Below are 25,419 nucleotides of genomic sequence, written 5' to 3'. Positions count from 1 at the left end.
TGTGCTGGGTCAGACTCAAGTTCAGCACAGCACTAGGTCTTACCCAAGGCCTTCAGTGACCACTTCCTGGCTACTGTTGATGTTCACTCAAGGCCCAAGGGCTCTTCAGTAAGCATGTGGTGAATCCAGCTGGGCTTATGGCCTACACTTCAGGGCAGTGAGCTACACCCCAACCCAGGGAAGACCCCAGGATGCCATGCAAGAGCCAGAGACTAGAATTGGGAATCTTAGGAATCTACTTGGTCCTCTATTTTACTGTGGATAGGTGGCACCAAAGCCACTAAAGTCCTTCCCACTCTTTTTATCCTTTTCCTTATGCAGAAAGAGCCTCTTTCTATGGCCACCACCACTCCAGGCCCCCAGTGAGTACTGCCTGGCTACCACTGATGTTCACTCAAGGACCAAGGGCTTTTCAGTCAGCTTGTGGTAAATGCTGCCAGGCCTGAGTCTCTCCCTCCAGGGCAATGGGCTCCTCTCTGGCCCAGGGTAGGTCCAGAAATGCTGTCCAGAAGCCAAGATCTGGAATCAGGGACCCTAGGAGCCTGCTTGGTGCTTACCCCACTGTAGTCGAGCCAGTGCCCAAGCTGCAGGACAAAGTTCCCTTTACTCTTTCCTCTCCTTTCCTAAAGCAGAAAGAGTCTTCTCCCATAGCCACCACAGCTGAGAAGGCACTGGGTCACCCCTGAAGCCAGCACAGCCCTGGGTCTTACCCAAAACCTGAGGTGAAAACTGTCTGGTTACCACGGATTATTATTCAAGGCCCAAGGGCTCTTTAGTCAGCAGGTGATGAATCCTGCCAGGACTGGGTCCTTCCCTTCAAGGCAGTGGGTTCCCTTCTGGACCAGGCTGTGTCTAGAATTGTCAACTGGGAGCAAGGGCTGGGAATGGGGGCCTTAGGCCGCTGCATGGTGCCCTATTGTACTGTAGCTGAGCTGCTATCCAAGTTGTAAGGCTAAGTACTCTTTACTCTCTTCTGTCCTCTCCTCAAGTGTCAGAAAGGAGTCTTTCCCAGGGTGGTAAGCTGTGCTGCCTAGGGTTGGGAAAGAAGTAAGACAAGCACTCCCTTGGCTGCCCTGGCTGGCGTCTCACTAGGTCATGTGCACCCCAAGTCCACTGGCTCTGAGCCCAGCAGAGCACCAGGACTTGCTCAGGAATTTCTGTCCTTGTGGCCTAGACTGCCTTTCAAGTTTATTTAGAATCCCAGAACACTTAGCCCATGGTGGTGGGGCTAGCCAGAACTCAGATTTCAACCCCTGGCATGGGCAATTCCTCTCTGGCTGGGGCTGGTCTAAATGGTCTCCCATGGGCATTAGCTGAATTCTACCCCATGTTTCTTTTTACTGTGACAAGGCAGCGCTGAGTTTCAATGCGAAGTCCCACAATCACTGCACTCTCTTTCTTTGAAGCACACACTATCTCTCACCATGCCATGCAGCTGCTGCCATGGGATGAGGAAGAAGTGGTGTCAGCAATTCAAGACTGTGTTTCCTATCCTGTTCAGTGCCTTTTTCCTTGACATGATGTTAAAACCAGGTACTTTGATCGCTCACCTAATTTTTGGTTCATATGAAGGTGGTTTCTTGTGTGGATAGTTGTTCAATTTGGTGTTCTTGCAGAGGGCAAATTGCTGGAGGCTTCTATTTGACTATTTTGCTCCACCTCTCCCCACTGTCTTGCTTATTATATCATTAATTGATACTTATATTCCATACCATCAGCTTAATCCCTATTTTACTGATAAGGAAATTGAGGCATTGGGAAGTTAAGTAATTTACAGAGAGTAAATTTACAGAAGGTAATAGAGAAACTCCACCCCCACATATTTGCCTCAGATCCTATCTAGCTCTTCCCCACACCCTTCACCCCAACTCCTTCCCCCTCCCCATGCCTTTATGCAGTCAGCTCAACTATGACCCACATCAGCTACAGAACACAGATGTTCTCAGTAAAGTCCAATCTCACTCCATAGATTTCCTCATATGGTTGAGAAAGCATTCAGAAATTGCTCAGTTACATCCAGGCAACTCTTTCTCTAACAGTTATTTTATCATCGAGTTGAATCCGTGAGACCCCACTCCTAGGAAATGGAACAAAGAAGCAGTCTATTCCTGTGTTCATGTGAGGGAACTCTGAAGAAACAGGGTCTTGACATCTTCAGGCATCCATACCTTTCCTGAGGGGGTTCAGATTACATGATTTCTTTAAGGCTCCTCTCCCAGAGCCTCAAATTAGATTTCAGCCTCCTTAGGCCTCTCTGTCTCTCACCTGCTAGGTCCCTGTGAATATCCCAACGAGGAGGTTCCTCAGCTCACTACAGATGCTCCCCCTTGGCCCCACTCCTGGGCCAGAACAGGATATCTCGTTAGATCTCCTGATTCTATTCTGGGCTGGATTCTCCACAGCATTGCCCAAGCACAGAGCAAGGAGGAGGCTCTTTGATGAGGTGGAGGTGACATGCTCAGCCCTGAGATCCAAATCCCTGCTGAGCCTTGAGTCTCATCTGGGGAGCATGGAGACACAGTAGTTATAAGCAGAACAGAGCATGTTAGTGGGGCAAGGGTACTTAGCTGTCAGAAGCCAGACATGGGCCAAGAGCAAGAGCATGTGCCATGGGAATTCCTGACATTAGCCAAACCCTTGGCCTCTGTGACTCTTCTTTTTACAGTCTCCAAGTTCTCACTGATTTTCTGTTCCCAGATATGGCTGCTATCCTCTCAGAGCTGTGAGTTTAATTCAGCAAAGATTAATTAAACACCTTCCATAAAGACAATTCTCAGTTCATCATTGCTTAGGAATTCAACGGTGATAACATAAGGATCTCCCCAAGTTGTTCAAAGTTCAGTGGAATATTTGAAAACCATCTTATAATAATTAGAAAAGAAAAAGAAAGAAAGAAGGAAAGGGGGAGGGAAAAAAAATGAAGGAAGGAAGGAAAGAACAAAGGAAGGAAGGGACACTTGCACAGGTTTGAAGTTTGAATTAATGTTTTCCAGTGAGATAGTTAAGACACTGAATCATCTAAAAATGGCCTTGGTGATGTCTTCTGTGGTTCCCTCATTCTGTTTGACAGGAATAGTCATAATGGAGCATCAGTATGTGTATGGATACGTGGTGAATGTGTGTAGATGCGTGTGCTCAGAGCAGAAGGATGAAAAGTCTCTAGCCATGTGTCCCATAATGCCCAGGGACAATCACCGTTGTACCATAAACTGGGAACTACTGAGAACACTGTGCTGTTGACAAGGTGGTCACTGCCTCCATGAATCTTCAATCAGTGGTTTAAAGTTTTAGATACTTTTGTACCCACCCACCACTCTTAGCTGATTGGGGCTGCAGTAACAACATCATGTGTGATATTCACTGGCTTTGTTTGGTCTCATAGACCAAATTGGTTCTTGGTTAGTGGTGCAAAGGAAGGGAGGGAAGAGGAAGGGAGGGAGGGAAGGAGGAAGAAAGAAGAAAATAATAGAGGCAAAGAGGGAGGGATGGAAGGAAGGAGGAGAAGTACAAGAAAATAATCAGACTGTGATTCAGAAGTTTCCCTCCAGGACTTTCTTGACCAGTAGATCATAAGTCTCCACCCCCATTTCTTCAAACATCTTGAAGCTATATCCACTTCAAGGTCCTGCTGTGATCTCAAGCTCAAAATTCTCTAAAGAAAGCTTTCTATGCTTCTAATCATTAGGAGAGATAATAACATAATCTTGGCTAATTCATATCCTTCATCTTGCACAGACAATGAGTCACTAAGTCTTGAATATGCTTTTCTACAAATCCATTCTGTTCTCTCAGTCCCCTGGCCAGCAACTGATCTCCGTTCCTCCTGCCCTGTTTCAAATAGGTTAAAGGAGAGGGTGTGACTAGATGTTTCCTAAGAAGGGACAGACACATGGATACCTGGAGTCCTATAATCTCTAATCCAATGATGGGCTTCTTGGGAATCCCCAGGCTGCTCAGTGGGGACTAAGCCTGAGGAAAGGGTGTTCCTTGGCAAAGCTTCATCTCCTCATTGGCAACAGAAAGAAACCACTTGGAAGTTTCCATGGGGTCACCACAGGAGGAATGAGCAAGCACAGGATGCCAGGAAGGGCCTTTACCTGCCCTGCAAGTGTAAGAGGCTCGACCTGCTCCACCGATAGCCATATCACACCTCAGCGCGCAGCCCTGGGATCTTCCAGGAAAGGGGGCTTCATCACAAGCCTTTCCTCCAGTGTGCCTCCACAGGTAGGAGTGCTTGTCTGAAACCAGGGAAGTTTCTCTGTGGCAGGATTCATAAGTCTTAGAAGAAAAGGTGAAAATGATGGAACAAGAAAAAAAAAGGAAAGAGATTGGAGAATAAAGAGAAGTCCAGACAGAGAAGGAACCAGCTCTGGAATTGTACAGCCTTAAAGGCCAGGGCAAAGTGACTCTCAGCCCAGCCACTGTTCAACCTCCCTTGGCTGAGTTTCTGCAAGTAGCCGAGAGCCTGGCCCAGGCCATGTATATCTGTGAATTCATGTATATGGCTACCTATCTATACTTATCTAGAGAAAAAGATGTCTTCTTAAAGAAATTAATCTGGGTAAAAAATTTTCTTTCTGAAACTTGTTTATTTTACCTATATATTGTCTACATAATATGATTTTAATTTCAAAAGGAAACATCTTTTATTATTATTTGATGCATCTGAATAGGTGCTAAATAGATTCTGCTGAGATAAGCTGCCAATAAAGCCATCAGCCATACCAAACACCTATCAAGTGCTTCACTCCTAAGTAATTCACCAAGTGCGTTCTAAAGTGACTACCTTTGACCAGCTCCAAGTCCTCTTCCAGGCTCATCTCACCATGGCTGCAGCTCTAGGAGCAGCTCAGATGCCTGAGCTGATCCCACCAATGTTACCACCTATGGTCATAGTATTGCAGTGGTCAGTGGTGGGAGCTTCCGTTGCTGCCACAGGTCAGTAGGACTGCTGCTGATCTGGGCCTGGCAGTCTCAGAAGAAGAGCATTAGGTGAACCAACAGTCCAAGAGATAAGTATTTTCCCTGCTCTGAAGGTATCACAGCCCATTCTCCTCAACCTTTTGGGCTATGTCTGGAGAAGGCATTTGGTTCAGACAAGGATTAAATCAGCAAGAAGCCCAGATTTCACTAATAGCATTCTTCCCTCAAGGTGACCCCCTTCTGTCCTTCTCTCACACCCATTCCACCAGCAAAGTCAGTGCAGCAGTGCAAATAGATTTATGTTTCCTTTACACTCTTCTCATTCACACCACCCAGTGTGGCATTTCAAAAGTGCCCATTCACATCCTTTGCAATTGTCTCTTTTTATTATTATGTCCTCTGAGGGAAGGAAGTAGGAGTACTTAAGGATATAAGGGCAAAGTTACTTCCAGCGTAGCTCTGAGACTAAAACTTAACAAAGCCTTGAGGACCCCATTCAGCAAACAGGAGCGTGTTCCTAAAAACATGCTCCTGGCACACCTGTCCTAGCCTTTCACCAGCTTTCCACCAGGAATTCCCTCTCTTCCATTCATAATTCTGCAGAACTCTTTTTTTTTTTTTTTTTTGAGACAGTCTTGCTGTGTCACCCAAGCTGGAGTGCAGTTGCGTGATCTCAGCTCATTGCAAACTCCGCCTCCCCAGCTCAAGCGATTCTCCTGCCTCAGCCTCCTGAGTAGCTGGGATTACAGATGCCCACCACCACACCCAGCTAATTTTTGTATTTTTAGTAGAGACGGGGTTTTGCCGTGTTGGACAGGCTGGCCTTGAACTCATGACTTCATAGAACTCTTAAAAGAATGCATGGTATTGCAATTGTTCAAAGTGGAGTGATAGGCAAAGGGGAAGAAGGAACTAATATCCTCTAACAGTGTATTTTGTGCCAAAGAACAAGCATCTTCAGGCTTTCATATACTCTGATCAAAATAACATTTTGCTTAAAATTACAATATAATTTAAATTCATGATTATTAGAAACTTAATATGGTCTCAATTGAGATTATTTTCCTTGGAAGAATATATAGTATAATAAAGATTATTTTAAAATTCATGACAGTGGTTTTTATTTAGAGGCTATAGCATATTGTATTGTTTTATTGAGATGAATTCACTGATAAATTTATCACTGTTATAACTAAAACCAAATGGTAAATAATATTCCATTTATGTGAATTCATCATATACAAACTTCAAGCATTATCACGGGTGTTCATTAAGTGAAATGCATACAACCCCATCAACTCATCATTATCAACAAATTCAAAGAAATTTTAATGAATTACTAACATAATGTATAGGATTAAATTTAGCCTTACACATTTCACAGAGAGCCAAAAACGGATGCCCTTTTTTTCCCATTAAGTGTGATTTCTGTTGACCCCACAGATGGAGGTCACATTTTTATACCATCTGCACCTCCCTCCACTCTACCCCGCTGCCCCCACAGTGCCCTATGCCACCTGTAAGATGCCATGATATTCCCTGAAGGCACTACCTCTCAAGCCATGGCCCCAGCTCCATTCTTCCACCCCTTACTCAACCCAGGTCCGGTGAGCTCAGTGCAGCCAACACCTCAGGACAGGGGCTGATTCCATCACCCATGTAAAGGAATCCACAAAGCAATGGGGACTGACACCCAAAGGCAGTGACCCCAGCCTGCCATGTTTGTGCACACTTGTGTTGCGTTGCTTAGCACATAGGATGTGATTTAATTGCTCAGTTGTCCATCTGGCCTTCTGAAAAGCTGTGAGCTAGTCAAGGGGAGAAATGTGTTCTGTTTGTCCCCATATTACCAGGCCCCACAAAGGACATACCCTGGCTTCAGAGCATGTGAGCTGAATGAAGAGAAAAAAGTGGAAGTGGAACAGCAGCCAGAGGGCCTGAACAGTGGATAATTGGGCCGTCATCGAGATTTCCTGCTTCCCTTTTGCCATTCCTCAAAATATGCGCCTTAAGAATATGCTGAAAGCCTGGTCCTTGGGAGTGTGTGGTGCTTCCCCTCCCTTTGGGGAGTGAAGGAGGACACATAGTTGGGCTGTGCATCATAATACCCAGGATAAAAGGGCTGAGGCCCTGGGTTCCTCAGTCCACAATCACCTCAGGAAGAACCTTCTCCTGCCTCCACCAAACCAGGTGAGTGTCCAGCTGGCGAGAGGACCTGGGCTGAAAGGGCTGCGCAAACACGTCTGTGCTTCAACAAGGAGAGGGGAGGAGGCAGACAGGGTGGAGGCGGCAGAGAGGCTGTGGTGGGCGGCCGGCTGGGACTCGGATGGGAGATGGGCGGGATAGTGAGGAAGACAGACGACTCTGCGAGCCACTTCAGGGGCTCCGCGATGCTGCGACCTCTGGACCCTCCTTTCCTCATGTATCCAGAGATGCGTTGCCTCCTCACACCCTGCGCTCACAGGCGTCCAGAGAGACGCCACCCTGGAGGGTCATGGGCGTTGTGTTCACGGGACGCCTGCAGGAGGCGCTGTTCGCATCGGGTCCGGAGGTGTGACAGGCCCCGCAGGGCGTGCGCAGGAGCCTCAGAGGCCCAACCAGGAGTGTCATCTGCCTCCCAGGCAGGGGAGAGGGCCGGAGGAAAAGGCAGTATCAGGCCCGTTTAACTTTAGATCCTTTTGCATTCTCCTTCCCCAGGTCTTAGCTGGAGGGCAGACTGAGTTTAGGGGAAGGGATCCACAATTAAACCAAGGCATGAGGAGGCTCTGGCCTGAAACCTGCATTGACACGTATTTTGCTTTGCTTTTATTTTGCCCAGGCTCCCTGACCTCCTGCCTAGATGTCCTGCCAACAGAACCAGCAGCAGTGCCAGCCTCCGCCCAAGTGCCCTGCAAAGAGCCTCCAGCTTCCTCCAGCTATGCCCCAAGCTCTGGGGGCTGTGGGCCCAGCTCCGAGGGCAGCTGCTGCCTGAGTCACCACAGATGCCGCAGGTCTCACCGTTGCCGGCGCCAGAGCTGCAACTCCTGTGACAGGGGAAGTGGTCAGCAAGGCGGGGGGCTCCAGCTGTGGCCACAGTTCTGCGGGCTGCTGCTGACCTGAGCCACTAGATTAAGTAAAAATATTTGAGAAAATAAAGTGCCAAAATGACTGGAACCAGCCCTAGCCTAGTGCTTCTTTGCTCCTGTCCCCTCTTTCCTACTGAGATGTTCCTTGATGAGTTTCAAGTACTCCCCCAGGGGATTCATCCTGCTGGTCTCAGTGTTTTCCCTCCTTCTTTAATAGCCCTGTGCTGTGAAGAATAAAGCTGTGCTTTCTTGTTGCACCCTCTGTCTGGTGCGTTCCTGTCTTTCCCTACGGGGGCTGCCCCACATTGGGTACATAGGCCTATCTTAGGAACAGACACAAGTGAGTCATACACCCCTCAACTCACAAAACCCTTTTAGAGGGGTTGTATATTAGTATGGGAAAGAGGTGAGCAGTCTTTCACAAGGTCAAGGACAGAAACATGAGTTGGAAATAAACATAGAGCTCTGGAAGGCAAAGGGAATGAGCTTACTGGGCCCGTTCAGATCCTTCTGAAAACACTTTGGTAGCTCAGCCCTAGATGGCAGAGAAGAAGGGGAGAAGCTCCAGATGGCAGCAGGTCCTTGGTCCTCTGGTTCCTCCAACTCTGATACTCTGTAGTCTTCATGACCCAGGACCACAGCAGCCCCCAGAGCTGTGGCAGCAACTGGAGCCTCCAGAATGCTCTGGTGGGCATGTCAGTGGGATCTGTGGGCCCATGGTGACTCCGGTAGCAGCTTCCTGCAGAGCTGGAACCACAACAGAAACAGACTGGCAGCAAACAACCAAAAGGATACTTGAGGGTTAGGCACTTGGGAGGGGGCTGACAGTGCTGTTAGTTTTTCCTTTCAAGACATCTCAGCTCAGTGATCCCTGGAAGAAATGAAAAAGTAAATCATTGTTTTCTATCTATCTATCTGTCTATCTATCTATCTATCTATCTGTCTATCTATCTACCTACCTATCTATCTCCCCTTGTCCCTCACCGTCTTTCTCGGACCCTGACCCTATGACCCTAAGCTCACGGTTTTGCTAACCTAAGGGCAGCAGGGAAACAGGGCCTTGAGCAGGGATGAATTGGCTCAGAGTGTTTGCTGATCAAGGTATTCTCTCTTCCTACTTTGATTTAGAATCAGAAAAAAAGGAGATGGGACATGGAGAGTGATGATAGTGATGGGCTCTACTCCAAGTAACAGCTCTTCAAACTCTAGCCCCTCAGTAGGAAATTCAACAATTGTTCAGTAGATGCCCAGATGTTTTCTGATAGAAGAGAACCAGGAAGTCCCTGTAACACCCAAATATCTGGCCTTGATTATCAAGACTGTTGAAAACTAATTGTCTATACTATTTTATTCGTTAATTAATTCATTCAAACAACAGGAATTGAGGACACAGTTCAGATATATGTTGACACAAAGGACTCAGAAATGTGTGAAATATGATTCCCATCCTTGAGATGCTGACTGACAAGTCAGCAATCGGCATATGAGCTGGAATGATATGGACTATTACATAAGCGTGTGGGAAGTCCATGGGACTTATCCTTTGGATGGTAACTCCCTGTTTCCCTGACAAGAGTGAAGTGTCCAGACATTGTCACTAGTATCATTTGTGGGTGTTGGGTGAGGTTTCTGGCCTGCAAAATGACCTTTGATGGTCCTGTGGTGGCCTAGCTAAAGTGACTAAGAGGAACTAATGGGACCCAAGAGCCAGGAGTCCCAGGTCAGAAGGTTTTCTGGCAGAGGGAGGAAATGAAGCTGCCCTTGGAGAGAAGTTGGATCTGAAAGGGAAGCAAGCTAAGATAATGGGAGGCAGAATAGTGTGCAGGCCAAGAACATGGGCACTGGAGTCGGACATTCCCATTGCCTCCCCTCTTTTAAATACCAGGAGAAACCTTGAGGTGTCTAGGGAAAAACAAAGCTAAAAAATAAAGGCAAAATGAACCAGAAAAGCTGGAATTAAAAGTAGAACCAACAATTAGCAGTCTAGATCTGTGACATGACAGGCTTAAAAATCTAGCAGTCTAGATCTGTGACATGACAGACATTGCTTCAGCATTTACTTGACTGCACTGTTGATCCAAGAGATAGGAATGGTTCAGACACAGGGATGCTCATATCACATTGGCCAGAACGCTTTAGGAAAAGGGAGGGATTGAATGATAATTGATGGGAGAAATAATAAAGTGATGGACAATAGTGGTAATTAAGTTTATTTCACCAGTGTTTCTGCTGAATATAAATAACAGCTGTATAATATTTTCCCATTGCATTTAATTTTTTTTGAGGTGGAGTCTCACTCTGTCTCCAGGGCTGGAGTGCAGTGGCGTGATCTCTGCTCACTGCAACCTCCCAGGTTCAAGTGATTCTCCTGCCTCAGCCTCCTGAGTAGCTGGAACTACCAAGAGCCACCACGCCTGGTTAATTTTTGTATTTTTAGTAGAGATGGGGTTTCACCATGTTGGCCAGGAATTAGATAATTATTTGGCACATGTAAATTACTTTGATATCTTTTGATAAGACATCATTATTGCAGCAATGGTTCTGAACATTCTAGTTCCATAAAAGTTATAGGAGCAGCCAGCCTCTTCAAAGCTTGAATACGTTACAACCATGACCAAAATATGAGTCTTTTCAAAACACTGTGGGAACATTAATTTATCCTAGGGCTTCAGCAACACGTAGAGTGAACTGACAAGAGGGTGAGGATTTGGCTGATACCTACTTGCGATGATTTTAAAGCACGGTTCAAAGTTTTTTTGACATCCTCTCATTGAGAAGTTAGGCCTGTGTCCACTTACCTTGAATCTAAGCGGGCTTGTGACTCCTTTAACCAAACGAATATGGTTGAAATATGCTATGTGACTTCAAAGGCTGGGTCACAAAAGGTCATGCAGATTCCACCTGGTCCTCTTAGGAGGCTGTCTCTGGGGAAGCCAGTTACCATGTAAAAAGTCTGGCTATTCTAAGACCATCATGCAAGAGAGGCCAGATGTAGGTCCTCCAGGTGACAACCCCAGAAGAGGTCTCAGCTGGCATCCGGCATCAACAGCCAACAATCTGAGTGAGACTGCTCAGATGTCCAGCCCAGTCAGCCTTCAGATGACCACAGCTCCAATCAACATCTGATGACAAATGCATGAAATGAGAATTGCCCCGCTGAGTCCTTTCTGAATTTGTGACCCATAAAATTGTGAGAAAACCAAGATGGCTGTCATTCCACATCATTTAGTGTATTGTTTCACATCACTAAGTTTTGGGGTGATTTGTTATGTAACAATAGGACACCCACTGATTTTTCTGCCATCAGCAACTTACATTCTTCCTTCTAAAGTTGTTGGCTCTGCTGAGGTGCCAATAGCCACTAGATAGCTTTCTTAGTCCCCCCAGAATTCACCACTTTCATGCCTTAATGTTTTTCCAAGGTTTATCTCACCTACACTGACACTCATGACACACAGGGTATGAGAATCCAACTGAATGCAGAGCAAGGAAAATGTCAGCCTGCAACATGCCCAGTCGATGTCTGCTCCAGGTAAAAAGAAAACTTCATCTGTTCCCATTATAACTACAATGCCTAGAGTGGCACCTGGCATGGGAGATACACTCATTGTTGGGAGAAAAGCTGAGTGTTGGGAGACAAGCTGAGGCAGGGCTTGGAACATGTCTGGGGTCCAGGATCTAAAACCCCTCATGGCCTCTGGAATGTGTCTAGACTTGCTGGCTCCTTGCTTCTAGCATTCCCATTATTGCAAGTAGCCATATGTTTCAAAGAAAATGCTAAACCATCACAGCTGTAGCTCATTCGCTTAATACATTGCTTCCTTTCAACCCCCACATCCTCACCACCTGTTTCTTTGTTTGATCACAAATAAATAGCATGGGCTTCCAGAGCTCAGGGCCTTTGCAGTCTCCATACTAGCATTGGCCCCATGGTCCCACTTTATCTCTTAACTTGTCTTTTCTCATTCCTTTGACTCCGCCGGACTTCATAGCCCCCCCAGCCTGGTGTTGGGTCTGATCACCCCAACACTCATCAAATGTTTGTGCAATTTCAGTCTCTATGCACCCTGAAATGCACACAATTTCTATGAATTTTAGGCCAACTAGCTTCATCAATGCTTGTGGCTTTGCATGTACAACTTAGCTGAATGTGGGACTCAGGTGTTCCCATAAGGAGCTTGCCCATCCTTTTTCTTTTTTCTCCATTATGTGTTTTAATTCTGACTTTTAAAGAGTACTTCCCAAGCATGTCTTAAGTGTACCAGAGCAAGAAGCCTATTACATTGATTCAAGTCTACTCAATTGTAAGCTTCATATCTCTGTTCACTTTCTCAGAGAACCCTTCTCAGCCAGTTAAGTGATTTGACTAGCAGAGCAGATTTGACTTCAATTTTCAGTTATGGTTCCTTTTGACACTTTTCATTCCACTTTCTTAAGAAATAATGTGTCTACGTATATTGGAGCAAAACTGATTTCCAGTTTGCCACTTTTTAAAAATGAAATTTAAAAAAGTATTATAATCAGTTGAATTCCCAAAGTATCACATAGGTCTTATTCTCTGTCTAAAATGTCCATGCTCAACCTCTGATTTCCCTCAAAAGTTTCTGCTTTGACTGTAGCCACAGCTATATGATTTATTTTCATCTTTCTGAAGTTATCTCAAGAACCATCATGGCTTGGGTTGAACAGCCCCCTGTTTTGCAACATTATTTCCAAAATCCGGCTATCAAAATGAAGCAGCACTGATGATTCACATCAATCACTTTGGTTTGGAGTAGAGATAAAACACCGCCATATTCCAATGTTGGGGCAGGAGCTGCCCAGTTGGAGTCCAATGGTAACTATAACATGGCTGTGTCTCATTATTGTTGAACTCAAAAAGTAACACACGACAGAAAATAATAATAACAATAATAATAATAATAATGAGTTCAATTCTATCTCAAACATCTTTAAAAAATTTACAGATATGTAATCTGTACCCCCAGAAACATTCATCATGTCCTCCTTTTTCTGTTTTCTCAGAGCACAGAGCCTCTCATTAGCATTCCCGTCAGAGAAAACTTTAATTCCAATTGCTTCAGATTTACTGACTTCAGCTCACCTCCCTCCCCAAAGTCCATTATGTGCAGCATGACTTGATCTTCGTCCTTCAGACCTTTCTGCCTCCACATGCTCCATCCTCTTTGGTCTCATTCTTGTAGATTTTCTGATTCTCTACACCACTCTCAACGATAACTGTGGGCTCCAGGGTCAAATCACTCCTCCCACGGTATCATCCAAGAAAAGTCAGGCCTTTTTTTTTTTTAATTATACTTTAAGTTTTAGGGTACATGTGCACAACATGCAGGTTAGTTACATAGGTATACATGTGCCATTTTCGTGTGCTGCACCCATTAACTCATCATTTAACATTAGGTATATCTCCTAATGCTATCCCTCCCCCTTCCCCCACCCCACAACAGGCCCCGGTGTGTGATGTTCCCCTTCCTGTGTCCTTGTGTCCTCATTGTTCAATTCCTACCTATGAGTGAGAACATGCAGTGTTTGGTTTTTAGTCCTTGCAATAGTTTGCTGAGAATGATGGTTTCCAGCTTCATCCATGTCCCTACAAAGGACAAGAATTCATCATTTTTATGGCTGCATAGTATTCCATGGTGTATATGTGCCACATTTTCTTAATCCAGTCTATCATTGTTGGACATTTGGGTTGGTTCCAAGTCTTTGCTATTGTGAATAGTGCCACAATAAACATATGTGTGCATATGTCTTTATAGCATCATGATTTATAATCCTTTGGGTATATACCCAGTAATGGGATGGCTGGGTCAAATGGTATTTCTAGTTCTAGATCCCTGAGGAATTGCCACACTGACTTCCACAATGATTGAACTAGTTTACAGTCCCACCAACAGTGTAAAAGTGTTCCTGTTTCTCAACATCCTCCTCAGCACCTGTTGTTTCCTGACTTTTTAATGATGGCCATTCTAACTGGTGTGAGATGGTATCTCATTGTCGTTTTGATTTGCATTTCTCTGATGGCCAGTGATGATGAGCATTTTTTCATGTGTTTTTTGGCTGCATAAATGTCTTCTTTTGAGAAGTGTCTGTTCATATCCTTTGCCCACTTTTTGATGTTTGAGTTCCTTGTAGATTCTGGATATTAGCCCTTTGTCAGATGAATAGGTTGCAAAAATGTTCTCCCATTCCATAGGTTGCCTGTTCACTCTGATGGTAGTTTTTCTTTTGCTGTGCAGAAGCTCTTTAGTTTAATTAGATCCCATTTGTCAATTTTGGCTCTTGTTGCTATTGCTTTTGGTGTTTTAGACATGAAGTCCTTGCCCATGCCTATCTCCTGAATGGCAATGCCTAGGTTTTCTTCTAGGGTTTTTATGGTTTTAGGTCTAACATGTAAGTCTTTAATCCATCTTGAATCAATTTTTGTATAAGGTATAAGGAAGGGATCCAGTTTCAGCTTTCTACATATGGCTAGCCAGTTTTCCCAGCACCATTTATTAAATAGGGAATCCTTTCCCCATTGCTTGTTTTTGTCAGGTTTGTCAAAGATCAGATATTTGTAGATATGTGGCATTATTTCTGAGGGTTCTGTTCTGTCCATTGGTCTATATCTCTGTTTTGGTACCAGTACCATGCTGTTTTGGTTACTGTAGCCTTGTAGTATAGTTTGAAGTCAGGTAGCATGATGCCTCCAGCTTTGTTCTTTTGGCTTAGGATTGACTTGGCAATGTGGGCTCTTTTTTGGTTCCATATGAACTTTAAAGTAGTTTTTTCCAATTCTGTGAAGAAAGTCATCGGTAGCTTGATGGGGATGGCACTGAATCTATAAATTACCTTGGGCACTATGGCCATTTTCATGATATTGATTCTTCCTACCCATGAGCATGGAATGTTCTTCCATTTGTTTGTATCCTCTTTTATTTCATTGAGCAGTGGTTTGTAGTTCTCCTTGAAGAGGTCCTTCACATCCCCTGTAAGTTGGATTCCTAGGTATTTTATTCTCTTTGAAGCAATTGTGAATGGGAGTTCACTCATGATTTGGCTCTCTGTTTGTCTGTTATTGGTGTATAAGAATGCTTGTGATTTTTGCCACTGATTTTGTATCTTGAGACTTTGCTGAAGTTGCCTATCAGCTTAAGGATATTTTGGGCTGAGACGATGGGGTTTTCTAGATATACAATCATGTCATCTGCAAACAGGGACAATTTGACTTCCTCTTTTCCTAATTGAATACCCTTTATTTCCTTCTCCTGCCTGATTACCCTGGCCAGAACTTCCAACGCTATGTTGAATAGGAGTGGTGAGAGAGGGCATCTCTGTTTTGTGCCAGTTTTCAAAGGGAATGCTTCCAGTTTTTGCCCATTCAGTATGATATTGGCTGTGGGTTTGTTGTAGATAGCTCTTAGATTATTTTGAGATACATCCCATTAATACCTAATTTATTGGGAGTTTTTAGCATGAGGGTTGTTGAATTTTGTCAAAGCCCTTTTCTGCATCTATTGAGATAATCATATGGTTTTTGTTGTTGGTTCTGTTTATATGCTGGATTATGTTTATTGATTTGCATGTGTTGAACCAGCCTTGCATCCCAGGGATGAAGCCCACTTGATCATGGTGGATAAGCTTCTTGAGGTGTTGCTGGATTCAGTTTGCTAGTATTTTATTGAGGATTTTTGCATCAATGTTTATCAGGGATATTGGTCTAAAATTATCTTTTTTTGTTGTGTCTCTGCCAGGCTTTGGTATCAGGATGATGCTGGCCTCATAAAATGAGTTAGAGAGGATTCCCTCTTTTTCTGTTAATTGGAATAGTTTCAGAAGGAATGATACCAGCTCCTCCTTGTACCTCTGGTAGAATTCGACTGTGAATCCATCTGGTCCTGGAGTTTTTTTGGTTAGTAAGCTATTAATTATTGCCTCAATTTCAGAGCCTGTTGTTGGTGTATTCAGAGATTCAACTTCTTCCTGGTTTAGTCTTGGGAGGGTGTATATGTCGAGGAATTTATCCATTTCTTCTAGATTTTCTAGTTTATTTGCATAGAGGTCTTTATAGTATTCTCTGATGGTAGTTTGTATTTCTGTGGGATCAGTGGTGATATCCCCTTTATCATTTTTTATTGCGTCTATTTGATTCTTCTCTCTTTTCTTCTTTATTAGTCTTGCTAGCAGTCTATCAATTTTGTTGATCTTTTCAAAAAACCAGCTCCTGGATTCATTGATTTTTTGAAGGGTTTTTTGTGTCTCTGTTTCCTTCAGTTCTGCTCTGATCTTAAGCCTTTTTTAAGAGATTTTCACCAACCTCTCTCAGCACCTCCCCATTCTCCTACACTTCTATCCTCAAATCTCCCACAGGGACCCCCTGCGTGAAGAAAAATCTGACCGTTTAATTTTCCAGCCACAAGCCAGTATTATTCTGGATGCAGGGTGCACTAGATCTTCAGGAGCTGAGGGAGGGGAGACCCACTGAGCAGCCTTCTGTGGAGCAGAGTGAAAGACAAGTGAGAGGCAGGTGCTGTTCAGAAGCTTTATTTCTCTGTATAATCAGACACAGGTGATAACATTGTCAGGAGGAAAGGAGGCTTCCACGATCTTGGAAAACACATGGGTGGAGCCTTTTGGAAAAAGCACAATTCTTCCCCATGAATGAATGATTAATTAGCATGTCTTAGAAAAGATCTATCAAGTTGGGGCTTTTCCTTGGTCCTGGAGATACTTGTTTCCTCTAAAGTCGCTTGCCTCAGCATCAGGAATTAGGTCAGCAGCAGCCTCCAGAGCCATAGCCACAGCCGGAGGCACCATCTTGCTGACCACTGCCCCTGTCACAGAAGTTGGAGCTCTGGCGCCGGCATCGGTGGGACCTGCAGCGCCTGTGGTGGCTCAGGCAACAGCCGCCCTCAGAGCTGGGGCCACTGCAGCCCCCAGGGCTTGGAGCACAGCAGGAGGAGGCTGGAGGCAGACACTGTGCTGAGCTCTTTGGGGGGCACTTGGGTGAGGGGCACTTGGGCAGAGGCTGGCGCTGCTGCTGGTTCTGCTGGCAGGACATCTTGGCGGGAGGTGAGAGCCTGGATAGATAAAAGGAAAAGGTCAACGCCAAAGCTCCAGGCTAATGTCTCCTCTATGAATGGTTTTATGAAGCCCTTACTCCTAAGACCAGTTGCTTCCTGAGATATACACTTCAGGAATAAAAACAGAAACTGATCTCAAGTAAAACTGGCTTGGTAAGACATTTCCTTCCACTTTTCCCTCTTCCAGAAAAGAATGCTGATATCTTCTAACTGGTCCCCAAGTCCTCCTGTCTTCACAGAAACACTGATGCAAAAGCACCTAATTGAGTAATGATTCTCAGAAAATATCACTGGGCATGTATGCATCTCCCAGGAAAAGAGTGGAGAGAATGCTGAGAGCCAGGGCTCTGGTGTGTCACAGACTCCCATGCATCCGAAAGAGGTTCCTTGCTCACTGCCCCTTCCCCTACCCTCAGCTGCCCTCTGAAGTCCTCTTCCTGCTGTCTGTACATCTGACACCTCTGCTTCCCCCTTCCCTAGTAAAATCTGGGCTTATCTTCCCCAGACACCCCCAGCTGAGGGTCCCCTGCTAGATACTTGCCAGATACAGAAGATGCTGAAGAGGAGAAGGCTGTTCTTTAGGAGGCTGTGGATGAGGAGCCCAAGATAAGAGCCTTTTTGTCTTGTGCAGGGTTAGTGACGCACATCCCAGGCATGCTGCTTTCACAACAAGGGGAGGTGGCAGAGCCAAACACTCCCATCCCAGGCCTCCAGCATCTTGCTTCATGCTTGCCAAGATGCCTGGCAAGAGGGAACCAGGAAGTCTTGATGACAGATCTCCACGTGTGTTGGGGACCTGTCATTTCTTCTCCTTTCACTCATTCAGTTCAGATGCTTTAGTTTGAGCTCTGCCCCTTGCATTTTGAGGGAGAATGTAGAGATGCATATGACACATTTCCTGACCTTGAGCCTTTCAAAGTTAACTGGACTAACATCAGAGATGTAAACATATGTGTCTGATATGATATCATGTGATTCGTCCTGGGTATCCCAGGACGTCTTTTTTTGGACATCACTTCCCTATTCCTCTGCATATTCCCCAGGGGCATGCTTTGTTGAGATGTAATTGGCTCCTGACTCTTGGGGATGTTGGGTGATCTGAGACTATTGGACCCTGGGAGTGAGATGTATTAGGTAATGAATGGAGGATGGGACAGAGGCCCTGTCTGGGGCAGTTGGGGCCCTTAAGAGAATTAAAGTAGGATTATATGAATAAGCAGACAAAATCACTAAGGAACATATAATAGTTGAGATCACAAGACTCATACTTAATATGAAAAAACTCAATTTGCCCATATTTAGCTTCCCATGGCATATATGATACCGATTATAAGCAAATAAAATGGTCCATGAGCATAAAATATGTAAGATAATTGGTGCGAGCCACGAACATGATTTGTTCAGTGTATTGCTGTGATGAGGTTAGTGATGGTAGTAACATCATGTGCACACACATTTAATGGAACAAACCTTATAAATTCTAAGGTTTCTGTAGGATGACATATAAAGTCTGATTCGTATTTTTCCCATTTGATTTTATAATAGTTTTAGACATGAATTTTTCACCGAATTCATCTCTATTATTATAATACCTGAACTTTGCTATTTGTTTTTAAAAAATTAAAGTCAGAAGTATAACGGAACATTAAATTTAAGTTAAATGGTAATTTTAAATAATACATGTTTATGGTAAATGCCTATTATTGCTCCCTGTACTTGATAGTTTATGGCTTTTAGACAACAAACTCCTTATCAGAGTATGCACTTTACAACTTACCCTCTTTAAAACATGGTGGGAGGTGGGGGGCAGAATTCCATGATTTATTTTGAGATATTTAAGAGAAAGTGAATTGTCTCTAGGAATGTGGCTTGGGAATGGAGGAAGAGAGGAAAAGGATTAGACCTGCCATTGACTCTCCTCTGATGTTCTTCTGCCTGCAAAGGCCTCTTGCTGAAGGGATATTTTTGGCCTTAGCCCCAGGACTACACTAGGTGTCCATTTCTTTTACATTCTTTAGAACCCACCAATTGCTAGTGCATTGGAAGGCATTACTCATGATGGTTGAAATGGGTACTTTCTCATTCTGGTGAAGCTGGAGAGGGACACAATCTGTTGAAAAATTCAATTTAAAAAATTACTGGGGTTTAGTCTTTGCTGCAAATCTGAACATTTATTTCTCTGTATCTTGTATTTATCATAAGCAAGCCTTGTCCTCCCAACAGAGCAAGCATGATAGCCATTTTCCTGCATGGGTTGCAACCCTGAGTCATTGGCAGCTGAGGGAGGTAGGAGGTGGAAGCATTAACTGAGAAAGAAACATAAATCACACATTTTGGGCAAGTTTCAAAGGAACAAAACATCCTTGCCAATGACATTCAATATATCAGGTTACCTCTGTTTTATAAAACACAATAGATGACTGTTAGGCTTTCCTCCAGCCCCATTCTTGACTGCCTGTCTTGAAAGCCTCCCCACAAGACCTGGAGAGCTCATTAATCTCCCTTCTACCTTAGTGATTGCTCCTGTCACTCACTCTCCTCCTCCTGAAATCAGGTGTCCACAGTCCTCACACGCACAGGATTTGCTCCGTGATGACAAACAATAGCTATAAGATCATGATCTGGTCACTTCCCCTACAGCACGAAGGCACCTCCCTGAGAATCACTAGTCCTGAGAGTCCCATCCTGAGGAGCCTTGGCTTCCTGTGGCCCAAAGACATCAAGGAAATACAGAGACTGCTCTGGCTGGATGAATCCAGGAAGAATTTCATGACTTAGTCATTCCAATTGGTACTATAGGAACAGGCACTGCAGGACCTCAGATTTAGCTCCTTGGAGTGCATTTTGGACATTCCACATCAGCAGTCAAGGATGAGTCAACAAACAGAATTATTCTCCCTTTGCTTACAACTCACAGTTCCTTCTCCATTCTGTTCCTGCCATGTCTGTGACAATCAAATTCCACGGCAAGCAGCTAAGTCATTCTTAAGGAAAATGGGAAGCAGTGGCCAGAAAGTGCCATATACCTCCAACATGCCTAAGTTTCTTATATGGATTTGAATTTTTCCCTCAGATTAAATAGTATTTTGAGATATTTACATCTCTCTATTCTCCCGAGAAAGCTCTGGTAGGACCCAGTGTGTAAGAAGACGTTGGACTCAAATTTTCTTCTTGTATTAGGATGTTGGCTGGAGTCAAAAGATGAAAATAGTAGATGCCTCTTATCCCCGTATACTAAAGTAAACTTAGGATAAGCTGCTGAAAATCTCTGTGAGACTTGCTAAGAAAAAAAATAGAACTCTATTTCTCTAATTCAGCTATATATTTGGAAGGCTGAACTTTGGTAAGAATTTTTTAGATAGGAAAGTTATTATCCTAAAAGACAATGTTGGAGTCTCCCCCTAATCTGGTACAAGGGAAGGAAACTGGTTTTTCTCCTACAACAGAGGTCAATTGAAAGGGCAGGATTCACAATGACAGCCTGTAGATGTTAGAGATTCCTTCAAGAAAGGAAGACAGCATTTTTATCCCTCAGCAGAATGTCTGCTGTAGTAGTAGACTTGATGTTCTAACCTCCAAGCCTATTGTTGAATAAAGAAAAGGAACTGAAGAGATAGAACAGGACACTGAGACATAACAGCAGATGACATCTAAGAAGGAAGACCAGCTTCCACAGTCTTGCTAGTGTTGTGCTTAGGATGGTTTTCTGTTGGGCAGAGAGACCTCATTATCGAGAAGCTATGGCTGGTGCCAATGAAGGTAGGAGCTTAGGGAGTACCTGAAGGGTTAAATCTGACTGCTCATCCCATGTCTGGAAATCATGCTGTTAGGAAAATGCTTGAAGATACTCCAGGACTCACAAAAGCACCCTATAAGACAGCCCTCCTGCAGAATCTGCCACACAGAGGGAGTAGAGACAGCCCTCCCGCAGAACCTGCCAACAGAGGAGGCTAGTGGTACAGTCACACGTGTAATTATTCCCCCTCCCCTTTTCCATCTCCCAATACAACGGAGGAGGAAGAGGTACTGAGGAAGAAGGTGGAGGGGTGGTAGTGAATGAGAGAAAGAGCCCATCATATTCCCCTTCCAACTCCAGGCTCCTGGGAGATACCTGGGCAATGCTTGTGTGCAAGGGAGAATTTGAGTTTCAAATTTTGTTCAGAATTAAATTTAGCTGATCTGGACTTTAATATCCATAGAAGTGACTGATGAAATGTAGAATTTCCCTGAGGTATTTTCAAGAGAGATTCAACAGAGCACAGGAAAAAACAATGACCGGAAAAGACAATGCTTCATGTTTTTATTGTACTGACTTTAGACTGTTCAATACACAACTTAGTAGGCTCTTAGGTTTTTGTAAGAAAGGGGCAGTTTTGGATTCTCCCAGCCTTTCTAGCATCAATCAAATCAATAAATGCCAAGATTTCAGGTCCCCAAGGACAAACGAGAAGCAAGTTCGGGAATGTTCGTGGAAGCTTCATAATGACCACACGCAGGTACTGTAAAGGCAACTGGAAGTAGAAACTGGGTAGTTACTGGAGACATGACGGGGTTTGGAAGGTCAGGGAGGAAGTCTTTCATGGATAGGAGTATCTTAGAAGATCAAGAGGGAGGACAGGGATTTGGGTGATGGATGGTGAGAGTATTCATGTGCTACTTACCTGTAGTCCATGGGAAAAAAGGAAAATTCTCTGGGAGGCAATAGAAGACCCTGACCAATATGACCCTTGACAAATTCCTTTTCTTCAACACCTGCCATCTCTTTTGCCAATTCTTTGCTACAATTATCTTTTACCATGTTTTCTTTCAACATTCTGCCTATCCTGAATGTAGGGAGAGGAGTAGACATATTAGGGGCATGAAGGGTCTGTGCTAGGTCCCAGGCAGCTGCATCACTTTAGTGACAGATACTCTGTGCTCAATGAATATACTTTGGCTCTGAGGGAGGTCTCATCTCCACGGGGCTTGGAATGGACACAAGCTTGTTCACTGTGGGATGCAAAACTGCAGCATAGTGGTTGGGGGAAAAGTGAATGGAAGCATTGAAAGAGCTCAATGATGTTTGATAGAGAAAATCGGGAGTGGGCACCACAAGAGTGTTCTGACTGGAACTGCACCTGGGCATTCTGTTGAGTGAGGATCCTTCTGGTAATAAGACCTAAGAAGGGATTACTAAGACAAGGATACCCTGAGTTAGAAACCAAACATTTGTTGATGCAAATGGCTTTGAAATACAAAAGATTAGGATTTATATACATGCCCAATTCTCAGACTATTAAGAGTAAATTCTACAAGGGCATTCCCACTCTTATCATCTTTACTAATGTTCCATGGGACTTCTCCACCAAGGAGGAGCAGAGGTGAGGGAGGAGGGAAATCACCACACTGAGAAGAGGCTTCTCTCTTTGCTTCACTGGATCATCCAGCCCTGCTCCATTGTGGTTTTCAGTGCCCTGGTCACTGCATGAGTGACAGCATCCAGAGGGCTGATGCTGTGCCTAGTGGGATGTGTAAAGCCTGTGATGGCTCAAACAGGATCAAAAACTGGATCTTTTTATGTTTATTTCAAAGCATATGTGGCTTTGAATCCACAACTTAGGAAAAATCCCCGAGCAGAGGAGAGCAGGAAACAGAAAGTAACTTGGGTTGAAGTATCCTGATTCCAGTGAGGACTGAGCAAATCTTAGAGCTCTTTTTCTGTTTTCTTTTGCAGGCAAGAAATGGGTGGTGGGATTGGGAGGGGTGACAGTGTAAGTCTCATTTAGGAGTCAGCTTCTTTGCCTCTGTAGCCCCAAGGTCTCTGCATCTCCATGGCAGGTGTCAAGAGTTTTGAGGAGAGTGGGGATTCAAGAAACCCCGTGACTATTCAGATATCTGTGCCTCAGTCTTTCTGTAGGTCTGCAATTCTTTATTTTTCATTCATTAACATCATTCCTTCTTTAAACAAGTTATATTGGGATGGTGACACTCACTGTGCTGGGCAAAGAAGATTCAAGACTGAAGAAGATACCATCCCTTCCCTTAGGCTGATGGGGTAGTGAGACTGACAAGTAGGAAGCTAAGCCTGAGCCAGGCGAGGGCGCTGGGATACAGTGTGTTGGAGTCCCCAGGCCTGAAGTCAGGGTTTTGGGGCATTAGTCCCTTTGGGTTCTGTAGCAACTCTGAATAAATGATGAATCCAAATGGTGTCACCTGCTGTCACGGGATTGTTGATGGGTTGAGTGAGATGTGCAGCCTGTATCCATCCAAGGGCAGTAAACCTAGGCATGGCAACTAAGAGAAATTTGTGGACCCAAGAAACATCAAGGAGGTGCCCAGGAGAAAGAGACAATGCTGAGGCAGAGGTAGAACAGGGCTGAGGGGAATACTGGGAACGTGTACAATCTTGAAGGCAGAATAATTTGCTCATTAACAGCATCTGTTTTGGAGACAGGAACTTCCAGGTTTTAATCTTTCCCTGCTTCACCTAATAGCTGTATTAAGGTAGAGATGTCTGAGGCAAAACAAATCTGTTTATATGGAGGCAAAATGTCCCAGGGATATCACAGGTAAATTCAGAGACAAGTAAAAGAAATCTACAATGGCTTTGGTAATATGCATCATGGATTAACATACATTTAAGGAACCTCGTGTCAGGATCTTAGCGACTGTACTATTGATTCTAAGAGACCCAGGGAAGAGAGTGATTCAAATTGGATGGGATGACTAAAAGAGATTTGTCCAAATAGAAATGGTAATTGATGGGTGTGATTATAATGAGGTTAATATGATCACCGTGAGCACCTGACACAAAGTGGACCAAGGTTGTAGAGACAGCACTAAACTCTATAGTATTTTTCCAATGCATTTATTATAACAATAGATATATATTTTATCCTGAATCACGATATATTAAAAGTATGTAAAAATGGAATACACATGTAAGTTTCAAACATATCCTAAAATGACAAGGTTTTGATAAAACATTATTATTGCATTAAATGTGTCTGAGTATCCTGATACAGGGAAGGGTATAGGTGTGGCCATTTTTTTAATTTGCTCCATACATTATAGCTAAGTACCAAACAGAAGCACTTTCAAGATACTTGGGTGAATGGGGTTGTTCACTGAGAACTGGGAAGTGAGAAAGGCACTGGGAAGGGACAAGGACTTTTCAACTTTTAAACAAACATTTCACCATTGGAATCACTCACCTACCCCTTGCCTCACTAAGCTCCTACCTTTGATGTGGAAGCAACAAGACATTGGATGTCCTTTTTGTATTCACCCAAAAAATGATATCCAGTTCTCAAAAGTTTGCCCATGATGGGCGCCTTCACTGGGTTTAGCCAACCTTTACCGGCATCTGTCAAGTGCCCCAGAGTGGGAATCCAACTGAATATAGAATCACCTTTGTCTAAATCTGCTGACAGGCCAGGAAACCAGAAGATGTCTCCAATGGGCCCACTGAAACATAAGCTCCCTGAGAGGGGACTTCATCTTGTTTCACACTAATCTAAACACCTAGACCAGTGCCACATAACTACGTGTTGAGCAGATAAACTATGAATGAATGGGTGTTGGACTTGGTCTGGAAGTCATAACACAACATTCTTTATGTCTCCTGGGCTGATTTTATTCAAGAGTTTCTCAATTTTTGAGTAGCAAGTGGTTGTCATACTGAATCAAAAGTCTATATCATAGGCTTTTATAAGTCCTACAGCTGTGGTAACTCTTAAAGAAATCTTTCTTAGCTAGTTGAATGAGTAAATGATGAATCCAGATGGTGTCACTTGCTGTCACCTGGGATGGTTGATGGGATGAGTAAGATGTGGAGCCTGTATCCATTCAAGTGCAACAAACCCAGGCATGGCAACTAAGAGGAATTGAGCTGGGCAGTCGATATAAACTCATCAGAGCAGTTCTGACATCAACTTCCTCATAGGATCCCTTTGGGTACCTTTTTCATCCCAATGAGTTAAGAAAATGAATGTCTATGAACACAGAAGAGGGGAGTAATTTTCTTTTCCCTATTTCCCAAGAGCTTAGAAAAAAGCTTCTAAAATTTAATATATTCACCTATTACTGGATACATTAATTTCTCTGTTGTATCTAGCCCTAAACTACTCTTAAGATCTGCTCTTTCACTTTGGCTCAGAGTTTATGAGACCTCCTTGGATTGCTAGTATTTTCCTGATGAGCACCAAGGCTTGAATTTTTACTGTCTTTCTTCAGTTCATTAACATTCTCAAAATTGGTAGTGAAAGTGAATTGTTGTTTTAATGCACATCAAAAATAATGATTTTAATCCTGTGGTGCAGCTGAATACTACACTCTGGGTCCAAACTCTGGGAGGCGAACTCCTTAAA

At 44.0% G+C, this 25,419-nt stretch overlaps 3 protein-coding genes across 3 annotated transcripts in view; 1 reads left to right on the top strand and 2 right to left on the bottom strand.

Moving 5' to 3' along the window:
• LOC134734321 (late cornified envelope protein 2D-like) overlaps positions 1–25,419 on the bottom strand; it is a 127,026-nt gene that overhangs the window by 33,621 nt on the left and 67,986 nt on the right. The gene's annotated exons all lie outside the window — the stretch shown is intronic.
• On the top strand, positions 7,763–8,017 carry LCE3A (late cornified envelope 3A). The gene is given in 3 exon segments (XM_066449380.1): positions 7,763–7,817; positions 7,820–7,974; positions 7,976–8,017. Coding segments are annotated over 3 exon segments (252 nt in total).
• Positions 16,762–17,049, bottom strand: LCE3B (late cornified envelope 3B). The gene has a single exon (XM_063628055.1). It carries the CDS (start codon positions 17,047–17,049, stop codon positions 16,762–16,764), a length of 288 nt encoding a protein of 95 aa, XP_063484125.1.

This window comes from Symphalangus syndactylus, chromosome 12, assembly GCF_028878055.3.
Source record: "Symphalangus syndactylus isolate Jambi chromosome 12, NHGRI_mSymSyn1-v2.1_pri, whole genome shotgun sequence".
Taxonomy (NCBI): domain Eukaryota; kingdom Metazoa; phylum Chordata; class Mammalia; order Primates; family Hylobatidae; genus Symphalangus; species Symphalangus syndactylus.
This window is presented reverse-complemented; position numbering and strand designations above follow the sequence as displayed.

What these genes read in the sequence shown, in the direction of transcription:
- LCE3B (XM_063628055.1), bottom strand. Translation starts at nt 17,049, where the DNA reads ATGTCCTGCCAGCAGAACCAGCAGCAGCGCCAGCCTCTGCCCAAGTGC.